Raw genomic sequence first — 19974 nt, 5'->3', positions numbered from 1 at the left:
GTTCAGTATGGGGAACAAGGCACAACTCTTCCATTTGATTTTTATCCTAGGGTAGTATTTCACCATTCAATGCAACTAAGCCACAATAACAGTCAAACTCAAAATCCATGAAGAAAAGATGCAATTCTTAAAAGAAGTGTTCTTACTGACCAGAAGCTTACCTCATCGTAACTGTAAAAAGATTGAGTCATCTAACTCAAAAGTCTAAGAAAGATTACAGATGATCTTCTTTCCATATCTCACAACCAGGAAAAAGAGTGCATGCAGTAAGTAATTCCAGTGGTCCTGTAAGACCACTAACTTCATGTAAGCATCTAACTCTAGAAGCAGTGAAGTATCACCTTCATAACAGGTCCCTCAAGAGTTTATTTTAGCTAAGCAGAAAGAAAAAACAGAAAACCAATAGTACACTCACCAAGGACAATGATGGTCCATCTTCAAAATGCATCTTAAAAAGAAACCCAACAGAATTCCAAGAACCACAAAAAGCAAAAGAAAAACAAAAGTCAGAACACAGTTACATGTCAGACTTAAATTATTCACATACAAAGAATTACCTATACTTACAGTTGTTTATCTAATTTATTTAACAAAGAGGTCTATTTAAATTCCCATGATACAGTTTACCCACAAGTAAACTTTAGGTAACCCAAACTTAAAATACTTGTTCTGTCAAGAGCTTAGTGATTTAAGAAAATGCAATCTACTACTTCAGTTTTAGGATTTGGTTCTCATTCTGAACAGGTTTTTCAGCTACTGCTTGTTCTCTGACAGAGACTTCGAAACTGGGATAATTCAATTATTATATACTCAGCAATGCAACTAAATATATTTCCAAATACATGATTTGCTTTTATAAAAATATATGCAGATGCATAGGAAGTTTTCAAGAACTTACCTTGTATGAAACATCTCAAATATTTTTGCAATTATTCACTATCAATAATAAAACATGCACAAGAAAATCAGATATAATTTAAGCAAGTGAAATTTAACAAGGTAAGGACAAAATTAAGGTATCCTGTGAGGCTTATTAACTAATGGCATTCTGCAATTTTCATTGACATTTTATCTGATAACACAGCTCACACTTTTTCTCTTCTCTGATGAGATACAAGAATGTTCCTATCTTTCATTGCAACCACCATCCTATACAACACAATCAAGATTCTCTATCTGCCTCAGCTCAGTTACTCTTTCAGTGCCTCTACTGTTTTGTGGAACAAAGTGGGAAGTCTTCCCTGCCTCACAATCATGTTGGAAGGTTTGATGTATTATCAGTTGAAGACAAATTGCAACAGCCCTACAGATAAGAATAAATCAACCTTTGAGGAAGCCCCTTCTCTTAAAGTTGGACACTTAAATCACTGGGAGCAAGAGTGGAGAAACACACAGCTATCTAAGCTAACTGGAGAAAGGCCAGAGAGAAGAACAGCTGAAAGAAAGATCAAATTAGAGAGCAATGAGATTTCTGGGGAATATGAAGATGAACTGCATTGTGTGTTAAACAAACAAAAACTTAATTTTAGAGCTTTGGTTAGAAATGGGAGATGCTTGGCTGTTTCTTTCTTTAAAAAACCTAAAGGTTATCCAATGAAAAATAGGATATTAAGGTTATTACCTCAGATAAGATGTAAGTGACATCATGATTAGATTGAGATGGGTAGTGATCTTTATTCAGATTCTAACAAAAGAAGCAAATTTTTGTTGATCAGCTACTTTTGGTCACATTCTTAAGGAAAGTTCTTCATTAATATTCATAATTTTAAACCATTTTGTAAAGAATTTGTAAGACCACATAATCCATGTTGGCATCAAGAAAGCCATCAAATGAATTAGAGTAAGTTACAGACTTCCTTAGAAATAAATAAATGAACCTAAAGCTGAAAAAAAATCTAAGGAATAATAAAAGCTTCTCCGCCAAAATATTAAACCTGAAAAATCTACACAAAAAAATTTAAAAGCTTGTGTGTGAAGAAAAAAAAATCAATTTATTCAGAAAATCACTTATTTAAAATATTTTCTTACTTGTCGCATACAGAACAGTGATGGCAACGATCTGGTTTTACAAGATGGCATCTGTCACAGTATCTGATTGCTGAAGAAAAAAGTTCCGAGATTAGATCTCAATGTAGTTATACATTTGGATTCCCGAAGTCTGCGCGAACTAGCAGCTCAGCCCAGTAGAGCCCCCAGGAAAGCGTTTCAGCATGATCAGAAGTAGTTGCAAATACTGAAGCACTCTATAAGCACTTGTAATGCTGAATCTAGCAAAGTGAACCCAAAAAAGCTCAGGTTTTATCTCCGCTAATAGTGCTAATCAGGGTTTTTTTCTTCCAAATCTGTCAGCTCTGCAAAACAACCAATGAAAGAACAAAACCCACAAAACCCTCACTAGACTGGAAAACCTTTAAAGACTGTTCAACAATGAAACTATTTTAAGCTATTATACTATCAGCTTTCATTTACTCTTAGATTTGCTTAGCTAGCCAGCATTCACGAACTTAAGAGTATCAGTAGGTTATGGTTAAGTTTAGTTTGGGAGGACTTTTGTTCTTGCAACTGAACAACCAGCAAGTAAAACAATAACAGTTTCATTCTGTGATCTATCTAGCTAAACATGACAAGTAGATAACTATTAATCCATTGTTTTTAATTTCTTTTTAACCTATGAAAGAAGAAACCCATGCAGTTACAGACTGCTACAACCTCTTCTGCTATCTGTTAACACTACTTGCAAACATTTAGCAAGGCATTGTCAATCAAATCTAAAATCCTAAATTGTATGCAGCAATTTTCTTTCCAATAATATTTCCACTGAATAAATGTAGCTGCATAAAGCTACATTAAAGTTACGTTTCTGGGTCATTTTGGTATTTTATGAAGTATGAAATGCAGTTCTTCCCTATAATCCAAACCCTTGAATTTTTTTTTTTTTTTAATTAGTTACAGTACTACATTGAGACACCTGCTTTCACTGGTCTCCTGAACACCTATTTACCTCCAGACATTGTCCGTGTATAGATAGGAAGATCCTTGGCTGCCCGTCTTAAGACTTCTTGCTGAGATTCACCTCTAGGCTCTCTCTCTAGAGATTCCTTGTCTGAATATGATAGGTGAAACTGGAATAATTTTTAAAATCAAAGATAGGTTAACAAATTTCAAATTACATAAATAACTGTAAAGATGTAAAGAGAAACAAATATGCACTATATAAAGATGGATTAGTAGCATGTACAAAGTATCACAGCAAATAACCCAGTGTTCCTAAAACCACTAATTTATTTAGTTTATGGCAACTGAAGACAAAACTAAAGTTATTTCGGATTTGGTATTGATGCAATGCTGAGTGCTTCCAGAAGTAATAAGCGACACTCTTCAAGAGGAGGATCAAGAGCTCACCATTCCCTTGAAAAGGTAGTTAATTTACTTTTGTAATACCAAATATTAGCTAGTGACTATAAGCTAGGGATGTCAGTCTTCAGCTGAAAGAAAATATGCTACTGGTATAGCAGAAAAGACAGGTTTATCTCTCTTCTGGTGTCTGGCATTTTCCTTTTACTCTTTGCCATGGGAGAGTTGCTGTTCTCTTCATGCAGGTGCTAGAACGTGTTTTTATTTCAGAGACTTGTTGACAGAAGGAAGAAATGGGTGTCCTGTATGACAGAATAATCATATTTTAGTATCTTCCTGCATAAAAGGACAATTTATGTCACTGCCCAAAATGGCAGTAACGAATATCGCTCTGGTATGAGCTGAGAGGGTAAAAATTACTGAGAGATGCATGGTATACATGAAGCAGTCCAATTTCTAGTACTCTCCTGCACCACAGCAACATAGTCAGCTTTGCTGCTGTAGCTTCCAGAAATGGGCCGATGCCAAAGTCTTCGCTATCTCTATCAGAGAAACAGGACATAAAATTGACAAAGTACTAAAAGAAGTCTGTATTTGACAGGAAGAATGGCTGCCTATAACCTGTACCAGAAACAGAAACCCTCTGCATAGCATTTATGTCTACAGAAAGGTGAGTCATTGCAATAATATTAATTTTTTTCCTAAATGAAAGTGATGCATGTAAAACTAAGAATGCAGACAGCAACATACAGTTAGGAGCCCATTCTCATCTCCATAGAGAAGGCATTACTCTACCTTCCTGACAAAGCCCACAACCTTCCAGCAAAAGCTGGAGGCTCACTGTTTAGCATGAGCTTCTCAGGTCAGCTTTCATTTTCACCCAAGCAAGAATACACTCTTGACAACACCTGAACTGATTTATATTGGGATACACAGAATTTCTCATTACAGAAACTTGGTCCACAATACTTTTTTTTTAATGTTTCCTGTTTCATGTACACAGAGCTATTGCTCCATCGTTTTGTACTAATTCTCAGAGTACTCCTAAGTCTACAAAACCTTCCTGCCCGGGAAACCATCTTCTCTCCCACCTTCATGCAATGCTTGTATATAGCTGGTACACACAGCTACAGAACGCTACACACTAAAGGGAAGTCCCTCAAAGTCTCTTGAAAAGAAATTGCGACTGGAACTTCAATGCTTTTCAAACACGTAAAAAGTTGAAATAAGCTTAAAAAAAGAAATAAACAGGCTGTGTGGTTTGCACCAGCTGTGGTATTCATGAAAACAAAGTGCAAAAGCTTTTATCTGTTTTTCAGTCTTCAAATAAGTATTTGCTATAGTTGATAAGTCAGTTCAGTTAAGTCGAAAATACATCTTTTTATATTTACAGACTTCAACCTACAATCTGGAAGCCACGCAGTTACTTAACATTACAAAACACCCTAATTAAAGTTAAAAAATACTGCTTCGGTTGATTAGGAAAAAGACATGTAACAACAAAATGTCACTTACTGCCAGCAACATTGTGTAAATCCGAAGAGCACAGAAACACATTGCTTTCTATTATGCAACTGCAATACTTATGACACCTCATGTGAAGTCCTCCGGTAGCACTGCATGATGGCTTTGGAATCCCATGATAATTACTGAGGACTTGTTAAAATGTTTTATTGGCATCAGTCCAAGGATTTGAGAACCCTTCTAATTATTGCTACAGTCACCATATATATATGCATATATTTTGCTATGTAATCACCAAATAAAATAGGTTCTTAATTTATTTCTCTCCTCTCCATCCCAAGCTGTACCAAAGGCTGCAGTGCGAAACTCAAAGGAGATGACAATTACTTTGAATTATCTACTTGTTTTCACAATTATGTATCTTAGTAGTGAATGAAAACTATTCAGAAAAGATCCTCTGCACAACAGAGAGTAGAAATCACAAGCTATTTTTTTTGTTTTGGCATGATGGTTACAGACCTAGAGTCATGAGTCCATGCCAAAATAAGTATTGGCTTTGTAGATATGTCAAACTTCAGAGCAGCCATAGCATGATTCCTCTTGATCTCAGAGGTTGTGTGATATAGGACCTACTGAGGACAACGGGGTTTCTGTACAAACAGTTGACAGAAGAGACCAAAAAGTTGTGCTGGTTGTAGCAAGCTGCATAGGGATGATTTTCATCAAGGCTATTGACAGTTTTACATTTCTTTTTCTTTTATATGCTAGAAAGAGTGTGAAATTAAAACAACATAAAAATCCGATACTGAATTAAAAGCAATTAACTTGAGGCTACATTATGCTGAGCATGGTTTTGTATCTTAATATACTCCAAGACAACCGGATCCTTCTTCTTTAATAATTCTGTACTAGATGGACTTAAGACTTGGGGCATATATTTACCCAGATCTCTTTTCCATGCAGCTGTTCTATACCAGCTGCCTTCCAGACTAGCCAGCTGTGGTTTCCCAGCAGCAGATTATCTGTCATGCCCTCATGCCACAACTCTTAAGTTCCTTCATACCAAAATAGATGAGCAAGAAGATTTAGTTCAGAGGACAACAGACAGATGCTGACAGGTAATAAAAGCCTTACACAGAGGGAAATATTTTTTCTCCCCACATAAAAATACTATAGTCCCATGCAAAGATTTAAGCTGCTAGTTTAAATAACTCATGTTTTTCAAGTGGAGAGGTTTTTTCTTCTTAGTATCATAAATACAATCCAATATAAAAAATCTATCCAAAAAACCTTTAAAACTTTTAGAGGTGTGATTTTTTTGCCTTGGTCATGACGCTGTTTGCAATCTGGCCTCTTACTCCTATTAAGAAGCTGTAACTACCATCTGTATTTTCCCACACAGTGTAAAACTACATCAGATCAGAGCTTAAATTATTCACATACTACAAAATCAGGCATTTGACTAGGCTATGACAGAAACAGAAGTTACGTTTATCTTACTTCTTTTGACGGATTCATTGGTAGCGTAAAGATTGTTTTCCAATATGACCAGATGAACAGCATGAAAAATATGTGGTAAGCAACCAGGCACACAACTAAAATAAAAAAGGAACAGAATTAATACAAACAGACCAGTGATACTATAGTACTTGCAAACAGATACTGTACGCATTACAGATAGTTTGTCTAACAAATGTAAATACAGAGGCTTTGCAACAAAAATACTGTACTGTAACTTTACACGAAACAAATACAGACTGCGTGGGGAAAGTCATGCTACAAGCTACACATATTACAAAAGTTTGAGGGGAACAGTTAATAGCCTATTAGAGTCCTGTAATTATTTAGAAAGCAATCTCCCTTTATGCATTTGTTAAATCCTGTTTAGGATGTTCTCATTTAAAAGCTCTCACTGTACTAAGCAATTCAGTACATTAAATAGTAAACCCCAAACTCATATCCCCAGATTAACTTGCTCTAATGCACTGGAAAGGTGTATTTCCTTGGATTTTTATTCCTCGGGCAGAGAAGCAGCAAATAAAGGACAACTAGGACAGTAACAGTGAAAAATATTTCCCTCCTATACAGACGAACTGGGATCATAGATAGCTCAAGGTTTTATGGAAGCTACATAATCTAATAGTCTTTATACAACTTTCACAAATTCATAAGATCACCAACAAACATCATAAAGGGGAACTTGTGCATTTTCACTATGCAATCTGAAATACTGTCCTTGTATGGTTAGCCCACGTTTATATATATAAAATGCTATTCAGTGCTAGATTTTCCATAACACATGGACGATTGTGTGTACAAATGCAGGAACAGTGGCCCAACACATTCTTGGTTTTTTGCAATTTTGCCTCAAAAGAAAAGCTTCATGTTTATTCAAAAAAGCAGCAACATAGTAAATATTTATTCTTATTCACTAGGCAGTTAAAAAAATAACAAACAAAAGCTAAGAAAATCTGAGGAGCTTTAGTATGACAGGGGAAAAGAGCTATATGCCATGTCTATAAACTGGAAAAAAAACTCATCAGTATAAGTGATAGAACTGGATTCCACATCAAGCACAATACACTGAACAACCATCTTGTTATCGCACAAGCATCTGGCAGGAAACGTCCACTTTTTCATCAGAACATTCCTATCAACTCTAAAAAGCCCTGATCTACTCTAACAAAATCAGCATTTTTTTTAAACAACAGCACATACATGGCATAAAGTGAGGGCAAGACAGGGCATGTTACATTAATTCTGTACACTATGCGTTTACTAATGTGCATCTATATTTTCTTGTTGTGAGGATTTTATTGTTGTGTGGGGCTGAGCCTCAATTGCCCAGTTTTCCCCCTGGAAAACACCCAGGGCAGAACTGCAGCCATGGCAAATCTCTCCTGACTGGCTGAGCTCACAAAGACTTTGAGAAACTAAACAGCAGGAAATGTAATGTTCCCCAATGCATTTTGCTGATAATTCTAATGTACTCTGTGAGCAACGCCTAACAACACACTCATGTCCCCCCAACACACTATGGAAGAGCAAGAAACTGGACTTATTTCAAAGTCTGCAGGTGCTGAAGTGTGCAGTTACACTTATGCCTCCTATGAGGGAAGAAATCACTGAACTGAAAAAAAAATTTTTCAAGCAAATGTTTCTTAAGCAGCAAACACTTTAGAAAAAGCAAGGGAGTTGCCAATAACTTAATAGAACCTTGCTGGAATGACACAAACATTAAAAGCATGTAGTTTGTCTCCTAACCCCCAACCCCTTCCTCCAAAAGCTCTGCAGCCTCACACTTTACACTTCCATGTTGTGCTGTATTACTGAAATAGCATCTGGAAAAGCAATCTAACCATGCTACAGCCTCAGGGTAGGAACTGTAATGACAACTAATCAGGCAGCTTTATTACCTTCTGAAAACATTACATATCTGAAGGATTCTGTTTCTTCAAAGACACCGGCTAAAAAGAAACTGCAGAAAAAAAATCACCTCCCATTTAAGTAAACTGCACTCTGCACAAACATCTTGCTCATCTTCCCTCAACTTTACAAAGGCTTTCCTTGTTATGAATAAAACTTTTATAAAACAGAATATAAAGATTATTTTGTTGACACTTCCGAAAGACAGTAAGAAGAGTAAAAAGTTCTAATTTTTCTCATCTCTATTTGGAATGGCTAAAGCAATATTTTGGAACAGCAGAATAATAAAAGGAGCTGAGGAACACAAAAAAACACACTTATTTAAAACAGGTTAGAACTGTATCTCAATTCTACTAGTAAATTACTATACTACCCTGATATATGAATTCCACTTATAAACAGCTAATAAAAAAATCTTACCTTTTTCTCCAATATTTGTCATTGTCACTGAAAAATGAGAAAAAAGGAAAGAGTAGACGTTATGTTTAAATAGGAAATTATGTAAGTGAATATTTTAAAATTCTGTTTTTCAACCAAAGATGGAAGAGTAATCACTAAACAATACAAACTTAAGACCCCACACTGTCTAGGTTTTATGATCCATACATTCATCCCAAGAATATGGAGACAAAGCCAGTTGCTCATAAGTTTTTTCACTTCCATTCCCAGGCTCAGTTCCTGAGAACTGGCACCTCCACCTATGTGAAGTTGTCCACACTTAACCCAAGAAAAGCCACCTCTAAAAAACAGTTATTCAACCATGGTTGTAGATTTTGTTCTTGAGGTGATGGTGTCAGTCTCCAGAACCAGTTTTGCCAGCAACACTCAGTGATACCTTAAGTCTCTGAGGCATAAAACCAAGCAGTAAACAAAACCTGCAACTTCCTTTAAGAAATTGCCCATGAGTTGTAGGATTTGGGGAGAGTAAGAAACTGAGAAAGGCGCAAGTACGTCAGGCACAGAGTGGAGTACACCAGTATCATGTATCACCACATTTATGGAAAAGAAATCTTTTTCTTACACCTATATTCCATTGTCAGTTACGTTATTTAAAAAAAATAACCACCCCACAAGAGGTACGTGAGAGAGATCAGAAACTCTCAAGTGATGAAAATCTCATGGTGCTCTTCCCTTTCCACTCAAAGCACTTCACCACACATTTATCCATACAAATTAAGCAATTTACAAACTGGAATATACTGGCACCTGCAAGTGCGGGTGAAAGGACAGTGGCTGTAGAGATGTCTCATCCACTAGCAAAAAGGGCTGCACAGCACTGGTCTCCAAACAGCAGGCACAAAGCAAGTCATTTCATCCTACTTTGATGTACTAAACTTAGGCTTGTCGACAGAGTGAAAGTTGCCATTTAAACATATGCTGCACAATGCAAGGAGGTACCATAGGGCCAGTCCTGCTCAACACTCTAACTAACGCTCTGGAACTGTAAAGACTGATCAAGTTTACAGATGACACCCCAGGGACACCAGCTGCTATGCTCGTGTGCAGAACTGGCATCCAGAGGGACCCAGAAAAGCTGGAGGAATGGCCAACAGGACCCTCACAGAATTCATTGAGGGCAAAGGCAAAGTCCTGCACCTGTAAAAAGACGACCCCCTGCAACAATACAATCTGGACGCCATGTCTGGAGCAGCTCTGTGGAAGAGGCCATGGGAGTGCTGGTGGGCAGTGAGCTGAACGTGAGCCAGCAGCGCTCAAGCAGCAGCAACAGCCATTGGTCTCATGGGTGGCATTATTAGGGACATGGCTGGTCAGTCAAGGGAAGGGAATTATTCCCCTCTACACAGCATACACTAGACAACATCCAGAACTTTGCCTCCCACTTTTGACCCCCTAATACAACAAAAGACACAAGTCCAGGGGAGAGCAACCATGCTGGTAGTGACCACATCACTCAACCTCTGAGCAGAGGTTGCACAGCCAGAGCTTGTTCAGATCGGAGAAGACACGGCTTTGAGAGAACATAACAGGACCTTCAGGGAGACACTGAGGAGGTGGAACTGGGCTCTTCATAATGGCAGAGGATAGGACGACAAGAACCAGCAGGTATAAATTGAGAGGAACAGATTTAATGCAAGAAAAAACTTTTCCACCACAAAAACAGTCCACCATTGAAGCAAGTTTCCCAGACACGTTATACAGTTTCCATCTCTGGAGCTTCTGAAGACTCAACCAGATAACACACTGAACAACCTGGCCTGACCTCACATGTAACTCTTCTTTGATTAGGAGGTTGGACTAGATGAGCCGAGGTCCTCTCAAACATGAATTATTCCACAACTCTGTAATGACATGACAGAAAACTATATAACCACGTTTATAAAGTCCTTCACAAAAATCTACCACAGAAGTTATATAAGAACTATAAAGAAAAGTCTATTCTGTCCTTAGTTTTCTAGTTCAGCTAAGAGAAGCCTTTAGAGCTCGACAAGCTAAACATTCCTCTTGACAGCTGCTAGAGACAGAGGGAACATGTATGCACACTTGACTCTGATGAGCAGAGATGCCACAGTACAATAATGCACAAGAACTGCAAAATTATAAGTAAACAGCACCAGCAAAGAAATGCAAATAAAAGACATCTTTAGAGCTGATGTCATATTGAAAAGTGCTGAAACTCTCAGATTAGGAATAACCAGACACTACTCAAATTCTGATTTTCTTTCTCCACTTGCTATACAAAAATTTTGCCAGTCCTCTTGGAATAACTACTCTCTGCTGATTAAAAAGCCAAGCATACATTGCAGACTCATCAATTTCAAACTAAAACATTTTCTACTTAACCAGTCTTTCACAATGATTTGTGGTATTTTTTTCTCCTAGCAAGGGAACAGCATAGAACATTGCTACCTTGGATAAAATGTACTAATTTACGTGTTTGAGACTTTTAACTTTTTCACACATCTGTAAGTAAATGGACCATTACAACTAATAAATACAAATTCAATAATTTCTACCTGGCTGCAAGCCTACAGATTTTCAAAATTTCTGTCCACCTCCAGGATGAAATGCACTCTTCAGAGTCTGCACCCACACAGTGGACTATCTTTTCAGCTTCTGTGATGTCTAGCTTGGAAGTTCTTGACAGTCAGGAATTGCAGACCACAAAGGCTAAAACATACGCACCCAAAGATGTCCAGTTAATCCCAGCTGAGTGAGAACCAGGCTTTTGGATACATCTTATCATTTTAATCTCCTTTACCACCCGAGTATAACTCAGAGTTATTTCAAATGCTCCAGAGTTGCAATCACTGTAAGATATGGAAGTGGAAGAGACAAGGCTGAAGAGAGATGCCAGCACCTTCAATCTTACCCTCTTTTTTTCCTCCATGCTTACTGCAACTGGTGTTTATGAGAAGACTGGCTGTGCTGCTTAACAAACACTCCCTCAGACAGTGACACAAAGGAATATGCAAGATACCCCATAACATGCATCTTTTCACAAATTGAAGTACTACTCCTTCTGCTTGTGCCTTTTCAGATCACCTTGGAGAAAGGCTCCCTGAAGAAGGTATAATGTGTGGGAAGGTAATGGACAGGTATTTGCAATACCACAGTACCAGAGAGAAAATAAAGGTTTGGGTTTTTTCATTTAGTTGGGTTTCTTTTTGCACAACTGTGGCAGAACTGAGGAGGGAGAGGGGATAAATAAAGCAGGCTCTTACAAATCAAACTAATTCTTAAATTTCTCTTAAAAATTAAATTTCCTGTTTAGAGAATGACCGTGATACAAATACTCCTTAGGGTAACAAAATGCTTATAAATCTAAAATCACACTATTTATGTACATGGAAAATAATTTTCTAACACAAAAATCTCTAATTTTGCATTTGATCCAAGAAACGTTTGCTACTTCTACCATCTTCTGAACAGCATACCATATATTTATTTGAACCAAACTTTATATTTTCCAGTAGATTCAGTGATATAGCTTTGCTAAGTTATTCAAGAGTACTTGATCATACAGTCTTCTGTGAATCATTTATACTAGTCTTTGTAACAGTTTTCTCATTTCTCTGCCAAGGGGCTATATTCACTGCTTGATAATGAACAGAAAAGTAGGTCAGACTGTGCATCCCATCATTAATAAATATCAGCCTAAATGCTGCAGATTCACTTAGTGGTAGTCAAACAGCATACAAATAATAAGGGTAAAAAGCATTTATGTCTACAATGACTAAAATAAACACCAAGGACATATCGATCCAAACTGTTAAGCAATTTCTGCAATCTGGGAGAAAATACGGTAAAACCAGAGAGGACTGGAATGATACTCTGGTATATTCAGAGATGGGATGATTATAAAACCATGACCTGTCTTCACGAAGTCATTAAAAAGTTATAGCTCTGTTCGCCTGAGATACTGCAGGGGCCAATTTCATTAAGAATCAGCCTTCCAGTGCTAAAGCGCCAGCACACCGTTTACAGTTCAGCACTAGCAGACTATCACATAATTAGAGCCTCTCTGTTTTATTATGCAGCTTGCAGATTGTGCTCATCAGAATTAGGAATCAGGTGGGACATGTGCAGGACTTCGGACAAGGCAGATGTCAATTTCCTGAGCCAGAAACATTGTTCTCTGCTTGCCCTGAGCCACATGCAGCCAGAAACAGGAACAGCACCTTCACAAGTCAATGATGCTAAACGGCCTGAGCCTGTGGAAAACAACAGTCACTGAGGACAGAAAGTTGTGTTACAAAGGACAGGAAAGAGTCCAGGATGGAAAGGACATCTGGAGAAGCCCAGGGAATTCACCCCACACTTACAGGCAGTCTTCCTCACTGGGAGAAAGCCACATAGCATTAGGAATGCTGCCTTGGCAAGCAAACAGGCATCATAGTTATCTCAAAACTGTCTGCCACAACTCCCAACATGGAATTAATCTGCTGAGAAGAGAAAGCACATTGCCAGGCACCTTGCACAGAGTCAGACCTTAATTCAGTGATTCAAGAAATTCCCATTTCTTGAACTATGGCTCACTGTCTCTTAAAATCTTCATTCTTACCCATGGAAAGCAGGTATCTATCTCCATGTAGACACACAGCAAGACACATTGCAACCCCATAACCCAAACTATTTCGGAAGATGAAATTTATGTAAAAAATTTGCTTTGGTTTTCCAACATTAAATTTTGCTTGACTTCTAAATACAAAATCAAAGTTCCTGAACAGCCGATGTAATGGTTAAATTTAAACAAAACAAACAAACAAGAAACCCCCCACAAAACCCCACCATCTCCCCCAAAACTGGAGAAAGTAATTAATTTTTAAAGCTTTGATGGAAGTGGATTTGCAAAATCTTTCTCGCATATTTTGCATACTTTTAAAAAATATTTAAAACTTCGGAATGGGAAAGTAAGATACATCTGATTTAGAAACTCTGCAGCCACGTGTATAAATAGCTGTTTCTCACAGTTTTTAACACCATGGATCTGATTCACAGAACTAAGTATGCATTTTATCTTCATAGCATATTTGAAGCTGTACACCACTGATCTATAGACACAGTTTAACTCAGCTCTCCACACACAGAAATGTTTTATAGTTGTGACAAGTGTGCTACTCTCGCCTGCAGTAGCTCTTTAGGAAAAAGAAAAAAAGCACTTACAATAAAAATCTACCCTTCTGCTAGACAGAGCAGTGATTTGCATTCATTCAGAGTGACAAGATGGAGACTTGGCCATCAGTGCTTTACTTCAGGACAAAACTAACAGAAATATTTCTGGGAGATTTAATGTAAGGATAAATACTCATCACAAGTAAGCCATACATTTGAATTTGACAGTATTTGTGAATGCGTTAGTAAATTAATTTCAACTCCTAATGATCTGTTCATGAAACTGCATCGATGCCCACCTGCCCAGCAGCAAGGTGCTACGCGATACCTTTTTAGGTAAGGTCACAAACACACTGCTTTCAAATTGAGTATGCCCAAGAATTGATCTAACTTTCATCTTTACAAACTTTCCATTTACTTTCTAAGTCACAAGGACTATGTGAAGAGTGAAGATTACTTCTAGAGAAGTTGTATGACCAGATCCTTTTTAGCAAACAAAGAGTACATCCTGGCAAATACATTTATCCAAGATGCTATATATCAAGGGGTGTTAAATCTTTAACAGAATACACAATTTCATCTAATTGACCTAGACCTTAGGTTTTCAACTTAAAGCCATGGTTTATATGTCAAGGAACAATACCTATAAATAGTACACTAGACACTATGGAGAGATAATCAGTCATACTTAACACAGACTCCAGTTCCATTTCAGAAGTGGAGAATGACAGCTGTCTTTGAAAGTCTGAGAAAGCAATCAAACGAAATTTGAGAAACACCTACAAGTTCTGCTGGATAAAATTCAGAAGCCCATTTTACTCCAACTGTCAGTTCTGAAACTTGTATAAAAGTAGCCATGGATCTCAGAAGATAAAAATTGTGGTGTTTCCAAAACACTGTAAAAAAAAAAAAAAAATACAAATATGCTTTGACCAAAATCTTTTGCTACCTTGCCAGCCAACGTACAGATGTACAAACCTGTATTTCACAACATCCAACTGCAGTGTTACAATGCATTTGTACTTCTACAGCCAAATGTAAACTCTAGATAAATACAAGAGATGAGCAGTAAGTACCACGAATCCTTTGGTCCATTTGGAGAACATACTGAGCAAAAAGCTCAAATTCAGACGATGAAACCTTGAACACAAACTTTCTTTGCTTCTTTTTTTCCTATCAGCTTCTACCTCCATATTTTCTGCTGCTCTGTCGCTTCTGATCCCCTGATCACACTATGCCATGCCTACAGGGCAAGCATTAATTCTGCCTCTAAACTGTGATGACTTAAGCAACTTTTAATCTTGCTATAATTCCATTCAACTTACGTTACACCGAGTCAAAAACCTCAATGCAGCACTAACCAATCCGGTCAGCAAAAATCTTTCACATTAACACGGGTGTCATTTCATATTTTTCCATTCCATACTGAAGGTAGTTGTGGACAGAAACCAGACACATGTTCTACTCCAAAACCAGAGATGCTGTATTGTCAATGTCTTGTCGTCCCCCTCTTCTGCTATGCTTTTCCAAATCAGCCAAATCACTCACCAAGTAGGAATACTTCCTCCCTTTCCCTGCACTCAAGTAGTCAGGAAATGCTTATTGCTTGTTTCTGTTTCACAGCAAATCTATTTTCTTTCTTGAAAATTACAAGTTTAAGCTCCATTTTCAGACAGGATTTCCTGAGCAAGTGCATTATCCTCAGAATTAAAATCAGTGACACATAAAAATTGATCAAAATTGAACACACAGAACCCATTTCTATTTATTGCATAATCCTTTCATCAGCACAGCTGATCAATTTCAATAAAAACATCTGTCATAGCACTGTCAAGTTTTCACATTTTCCTTCTTACATTCAACTCCCAATTATGAGCTGGGAGGAAAACAAAGCAAAAACAACCCCAAAAAGGATCTCAACGTTGCAGTTTACAGAGAGCACATCCGGCAAACAACTGTTAGAAACAGTGCAAACAACTACTAGTTCTGTCTCACCCAAAGCATGAAGTAGGTAATTACTTATATTTATACTAACCTGAATTAAGAGATACACTATAGAAGGAAAGTGTAAGAAAAGTTGTTTCATCTCATTTGCAGAGCTTACTGAATTCAACAGATATTTTCAGAGTACAGACACAAGGATGCAGAGGCCAGGGGACAAAAATCTGTTTGCTCTTCATGTTGTTGTTGTTCCATATATCCTAGGTTGATATTTTAGTAACTTCAGCTACTGAAAACTCAGTATACTTATTGTACATCGCCTTTATTTCCTCATCCTTTTTTAGAGGAAGAACAATGAATTTGTAACCTCAAGTTTTGAAAAACATACTTTTTTTTAAGGGAAGGAACACTTAAAGGCCCATTAATTTTAACCACAAAGAAAGTTACATGAGGGGGAAAAAAAAGAGACCACTACTACTGCCAGACAGGGGTTGTGAGATGACAATACTGGAACTGGATAATAGAGAAACAAGTCTTAGTCAGGTGCTTTAAAACCAATTCATTTACACATTTAATTCCAGTATTCTATAATCAGCAGGAAGAAGAGAACCATTTGCTAGTGCTCAATAACTTTCCCCTTTTTCTTAAAGATTAAAGCACTTAGCTGAAACCACTAAGAAAAGAGACAGATCTCTAAATGTGGTAATGCCACAGTTCAAAGTTGTGGATTCCTTTTTCCGTTTCTAAAATGCTACTCAATGCAGCAACCACCCAGCTTTACGGATGAAAGGAATCATCCTAGACTATTTCTTTCTGTTCTTAAAAAAATTAATATCCCTCCTAGAATACTTAGTTGTAATTGAAAAAAAACATTCAAAATACTACAATTGAAACATTTTCTTATTACTAAAAGCTAAAAGAAACCATTTACATTACAATTATGCAAAGCTCTTGCTGAGTAATGGTTAACACTGTTCCCTGTACTTTGTCGTCAGCATCAATGCCAGTAAGCTGCAATAAAATAAGCAGCTATCTACATCCTCTTTGGCAGTCAGTGCTGCAGGAATAAGAGATGTTCTAAATACGCTGGCTTCAAAGCACTGAAATGCTTACAGTCTATTCCTTCCGTTGGCTTTCATTCTCGGGTTAGTTAGCTATTCCTTCTGTTGTTTACACTAAATATTCATTAGTAAGACAAGACATAAGTTTATCTTAACACGCCAAAACGAAGGGAAAATATCCAGATACAAATAAAAGATGGAATTAGCGGAAGTTGAAGACAACTGTTACGCTGAATTAAAAAACTAGTGAGGCAGGCAGTGGTGGGGAAAAAAAATATCACCTTTGACCACAGAAAATAATCGAGTAGAAGTTGTTCTAGCAGAGCCCCAGGATTTCCTCTTCCTCCTCTCCCATCACAGGCCTTTTGCTCTGAGCAGTTCTCAAGGAATTATGGTACCATACTTTATAGTCTGAAGCTAGTTTCAACCATGCCATTTCCTTAACAAGTACCTGATGTCAGGTAAGCTAAAAGCCAGACTTCCTCCATTATACAGAACTACACAAAATAAAAAGTATAACAGATGATTCAAACAGTAGTGACTCAAGCCTATGGTACTGTGTAAGCATCACAGGGCTGTGTACACTAGGACAGATGTTAACTATAGGGTCACTTTCCATGAAACATCCTTGCCCTTCTCCTGACAGCTTGCAGCTTCCATTCCAGGCTTACTCAGTCAACTTGTCCCACAAACTTCTAGACAATTTGCTTCCTTGAGATGGAGGGAGATACTTCAGTCCTCCTCTCCTGAGGGCACAGCAACTCAAGTCTCAATTTCTAGTTGAAGAACTGCATTTAAAACTAACAGATTTGAGTGTTGTTAGTGGACACTGAAGGAAAAAAAAATATCCAAAATTAGGTACCAGACTGCTGAGATTCTTAAAATGAGCAGCTAAAGTCTGGTAAAGTTATATAGGCATCTGAATCCACTCTGAATTCACTCAGCCTGAGGTGGGTATTTTCTCTTCACTGCCATTCCTTAAGCAGATGCTAAATGACAAATGGTCACTATGAACCTCACCTACAGTCCTGGGGAAAGGGGAGACAACAGCTAATTTGTATTGTTTCACATTGTGGCTGTAATACTGTTCACAAAACCTCAGTGTGCTATGCATTAGCCTCTAAAATTCAAAGACTAAATTGTTTTCTACAAGATATACTACAACAGAAACCAAAATTAATTCAAGGGAGTCAAGCAAGCTTGTCCTTTAATAAATCCTTTGGGCTCCTTTACTGAAATTCACACAGACAGTCGGATCACACTCAGTCTCCAGTACACGATTAATTACTGGCCTAACACTAATGAGGAGCCAAGGTGCACGATGACTTCTGAGTGAACCGCAGGCTGCCGATGCCAAAGGCAGATCAAAAAGTTGTGACAGCCAGGCATTTTCCAAATGGCTGAAGAGTGGCACTGGGAGCCTCCGGGATTTTGTGTTACCTGTTCCCACAGCCATGTTAGCTGACAGACAACCCCGGTTTTATCCGTTATGTCCGTGCGTACGTGCGCTGTCACACAGTGGGAGCAAAACAAAGAGGAGGATAACTTTGCTCCCACCTTCTGCAAAGGGAATCTTGCAGGTCCCCGCTCAGGGCTGCCGTTTCACACCCCGTGTGCGCCGCCGGGGCGGGGGGGAATTCCCGCCCGCGAATTGTCCCGTGCAACCGGACCCGCCTCGCGCGGGAGTTCAGCCCACGGGGATGGAGAGGGAGGACGCTGTCACAGACAGCGCCGCCACCCCCGCCCCGTCCCGGGAGGCGCGGGAGCCCCAGGCTGCGCTGCTCCGGCAGGGATGCCCATTCCAGTCAGGGATGCCCATTCCAGTCCCGCGGGAGCCCCCGGCTGCGCTCCCCGCGTAGGGATGCCCCACCTCCCGCGGGAGCACGGGGGCTGCGCTCCGTGTTAGGGGCAGGAATGCCCATTCCTGTCCCGCGGGATCTCCAGGCTGCGCGCCCCGGGCAGGGATGCCCATTCCCGTCCCGTGGGAGCCCCAGCTGCGTTCCCTGGCAGGGATGCCCACCCCGTCCCACGGGATCTTCAGGCTGAGCTCCTCCAGTAAGAGAAAGGAAACCCGTTCCCGTCCCGCCGGGAGCCCCGGGCAGGGATGCTCCATGTTCCGCAGGATCCCCAGGCTGCAACCCCCCGTCCCGCGGGATCCCCAGGCTGCGCTCCCGGGTAGGGGCAGGGATGCCCATTCCCCTTCCGCTGTCTCCCTCGGCGGCGTCCCCCCCGTCCCGCGGGAGCCCCCCGCCCGCCGCGGCGGCACTCACGCAGGCAGAGCTGTGTGACATAGGCGTAGTAGGACCAGCAGAGGATGCTGGAGATGAAGAGCACCGGTACCCAGTAGAGCAGCCGCTGGCAGCGCCGCCGCACGCCGCCCCAAGCGTCCGCCGCCCCGGCTGCAGGACGCGACGGTGCCGCCATCTTCCCGCACCGCATCCCGGCCGCTCGCCCCGGCCCCGCCCCTCCCTGGGGCCGCCCCTCCCACCGCCACCGCCCCTGGGGGGGGGACGGGAGGGGCCCCCGGGGGGGAAGGGGCCCCCGGGACGGGAGGGGCCCCCGGGGGGGAGGGGCGGGGCTCGGTCCGAGCCTCGCGCCTCGCGCCCCGCGCACGTGTAGGGGCCGCCGGTGGCGCTATCGCCCTTCGAATCCCCGTGCCCAAAGCGGCCCCCTCCGGGTTAGGGGTGTGCATAGGGGCGGGAATAGGAAGGGAATGGGTCTCTTAGGCTGGAGCACTTCTCGTACAGGACAGGCTGAGAGAGTTGGGGTTGTTCAGCCTGGAGAAGAGAAGGCTCCCAGGAGATCTTATAGAGACCTCCCAGTACCTAAAGGTGCTACAGGAAAGCTGAGGAGGGACTGTTTATAAAGGCTTGCGGTGACAGGATGAGGGGCAATGGCCATAAACTGGAGAGGGGCAGATTTAGACTATATATAAGGAGGAATTTCTTCACGATGAGAGTGGTGAGGCAGTGGAACAGGTTGCCCAGGGAAGCTGTGGCTGCCCCATCCCTGGAGGTGTTCCAGGCCGGGTTGGATGAGGCTTTGAGCAGCCTGATCCAGTGGGAGGTGTCCCTGCCCACAGCAGGGGGGGGATTTGAACTGGATAGTAACTTTAAGATCCCTTCCAACCCAAACCATTGTATGAATGATCTGC

The 19974-nt window shown here is 40.1% G+C and overlaps 1 protein-coding gene across 1 annotated transcript in view; it reads right to left on the bottom strand.

The window, feature by feature from the left end:
- Window positions 1-19277, bottom strand: part of ZDHHC2 (zinc finger DHHC-type palmitoyltransferase 2) — a 36643-nt gene extending 17366 nt beyond the window's left edge. Inside the window, exons 1-6 of the mRNA XM_009569838.2 lie at window positions 19091-19277; window positions 8665-8691; window positions 6319-6413; window positions 3002-3122; window positions 2029-2098; window positions 416-448 (exon numbers count right to left, since the gene is read on the bottom strand). Coding sequence (XP_009568133.2) covers window positions 416-448; window positions 2029-2098; window positions 3002-3122; window positions 6319-6413; window positions 8665-8691; window positions 19091-19259 — 515 coding nt within the window. The 5' untranslated portion in view covers window positions 19260-19277. The remainder of the gene's footprint in view (window positions 1-415; window positions 449-2028; window positions 2099-3001; window positions 3123-6318; window positions 6414-8664; window positions 8692-19090) is intronic.
- Between the last annotated feature and the right edge of the window lie 697 nt (window positions 19278-19974).

Source organism: Cuculus canorus, chromosome 4, assembly GCF_017976375.1.
Source record: "Cuculus canorus isolate bCucCan1 chromosome 4, bCucCan1.pri, whole genome shotgun sequence".
Lineage (NCBI taxonomy): Eukaryota > Metazoa > Chordata > Aves > Cuculiformes > Cuculidae > Cuculus > Cuculus canorus.
The sequence above is the reverse complement of the archived record's forward strand: the minus strand, read 5'-3'. Positions and strand labels throughout refer to the sequence as shown.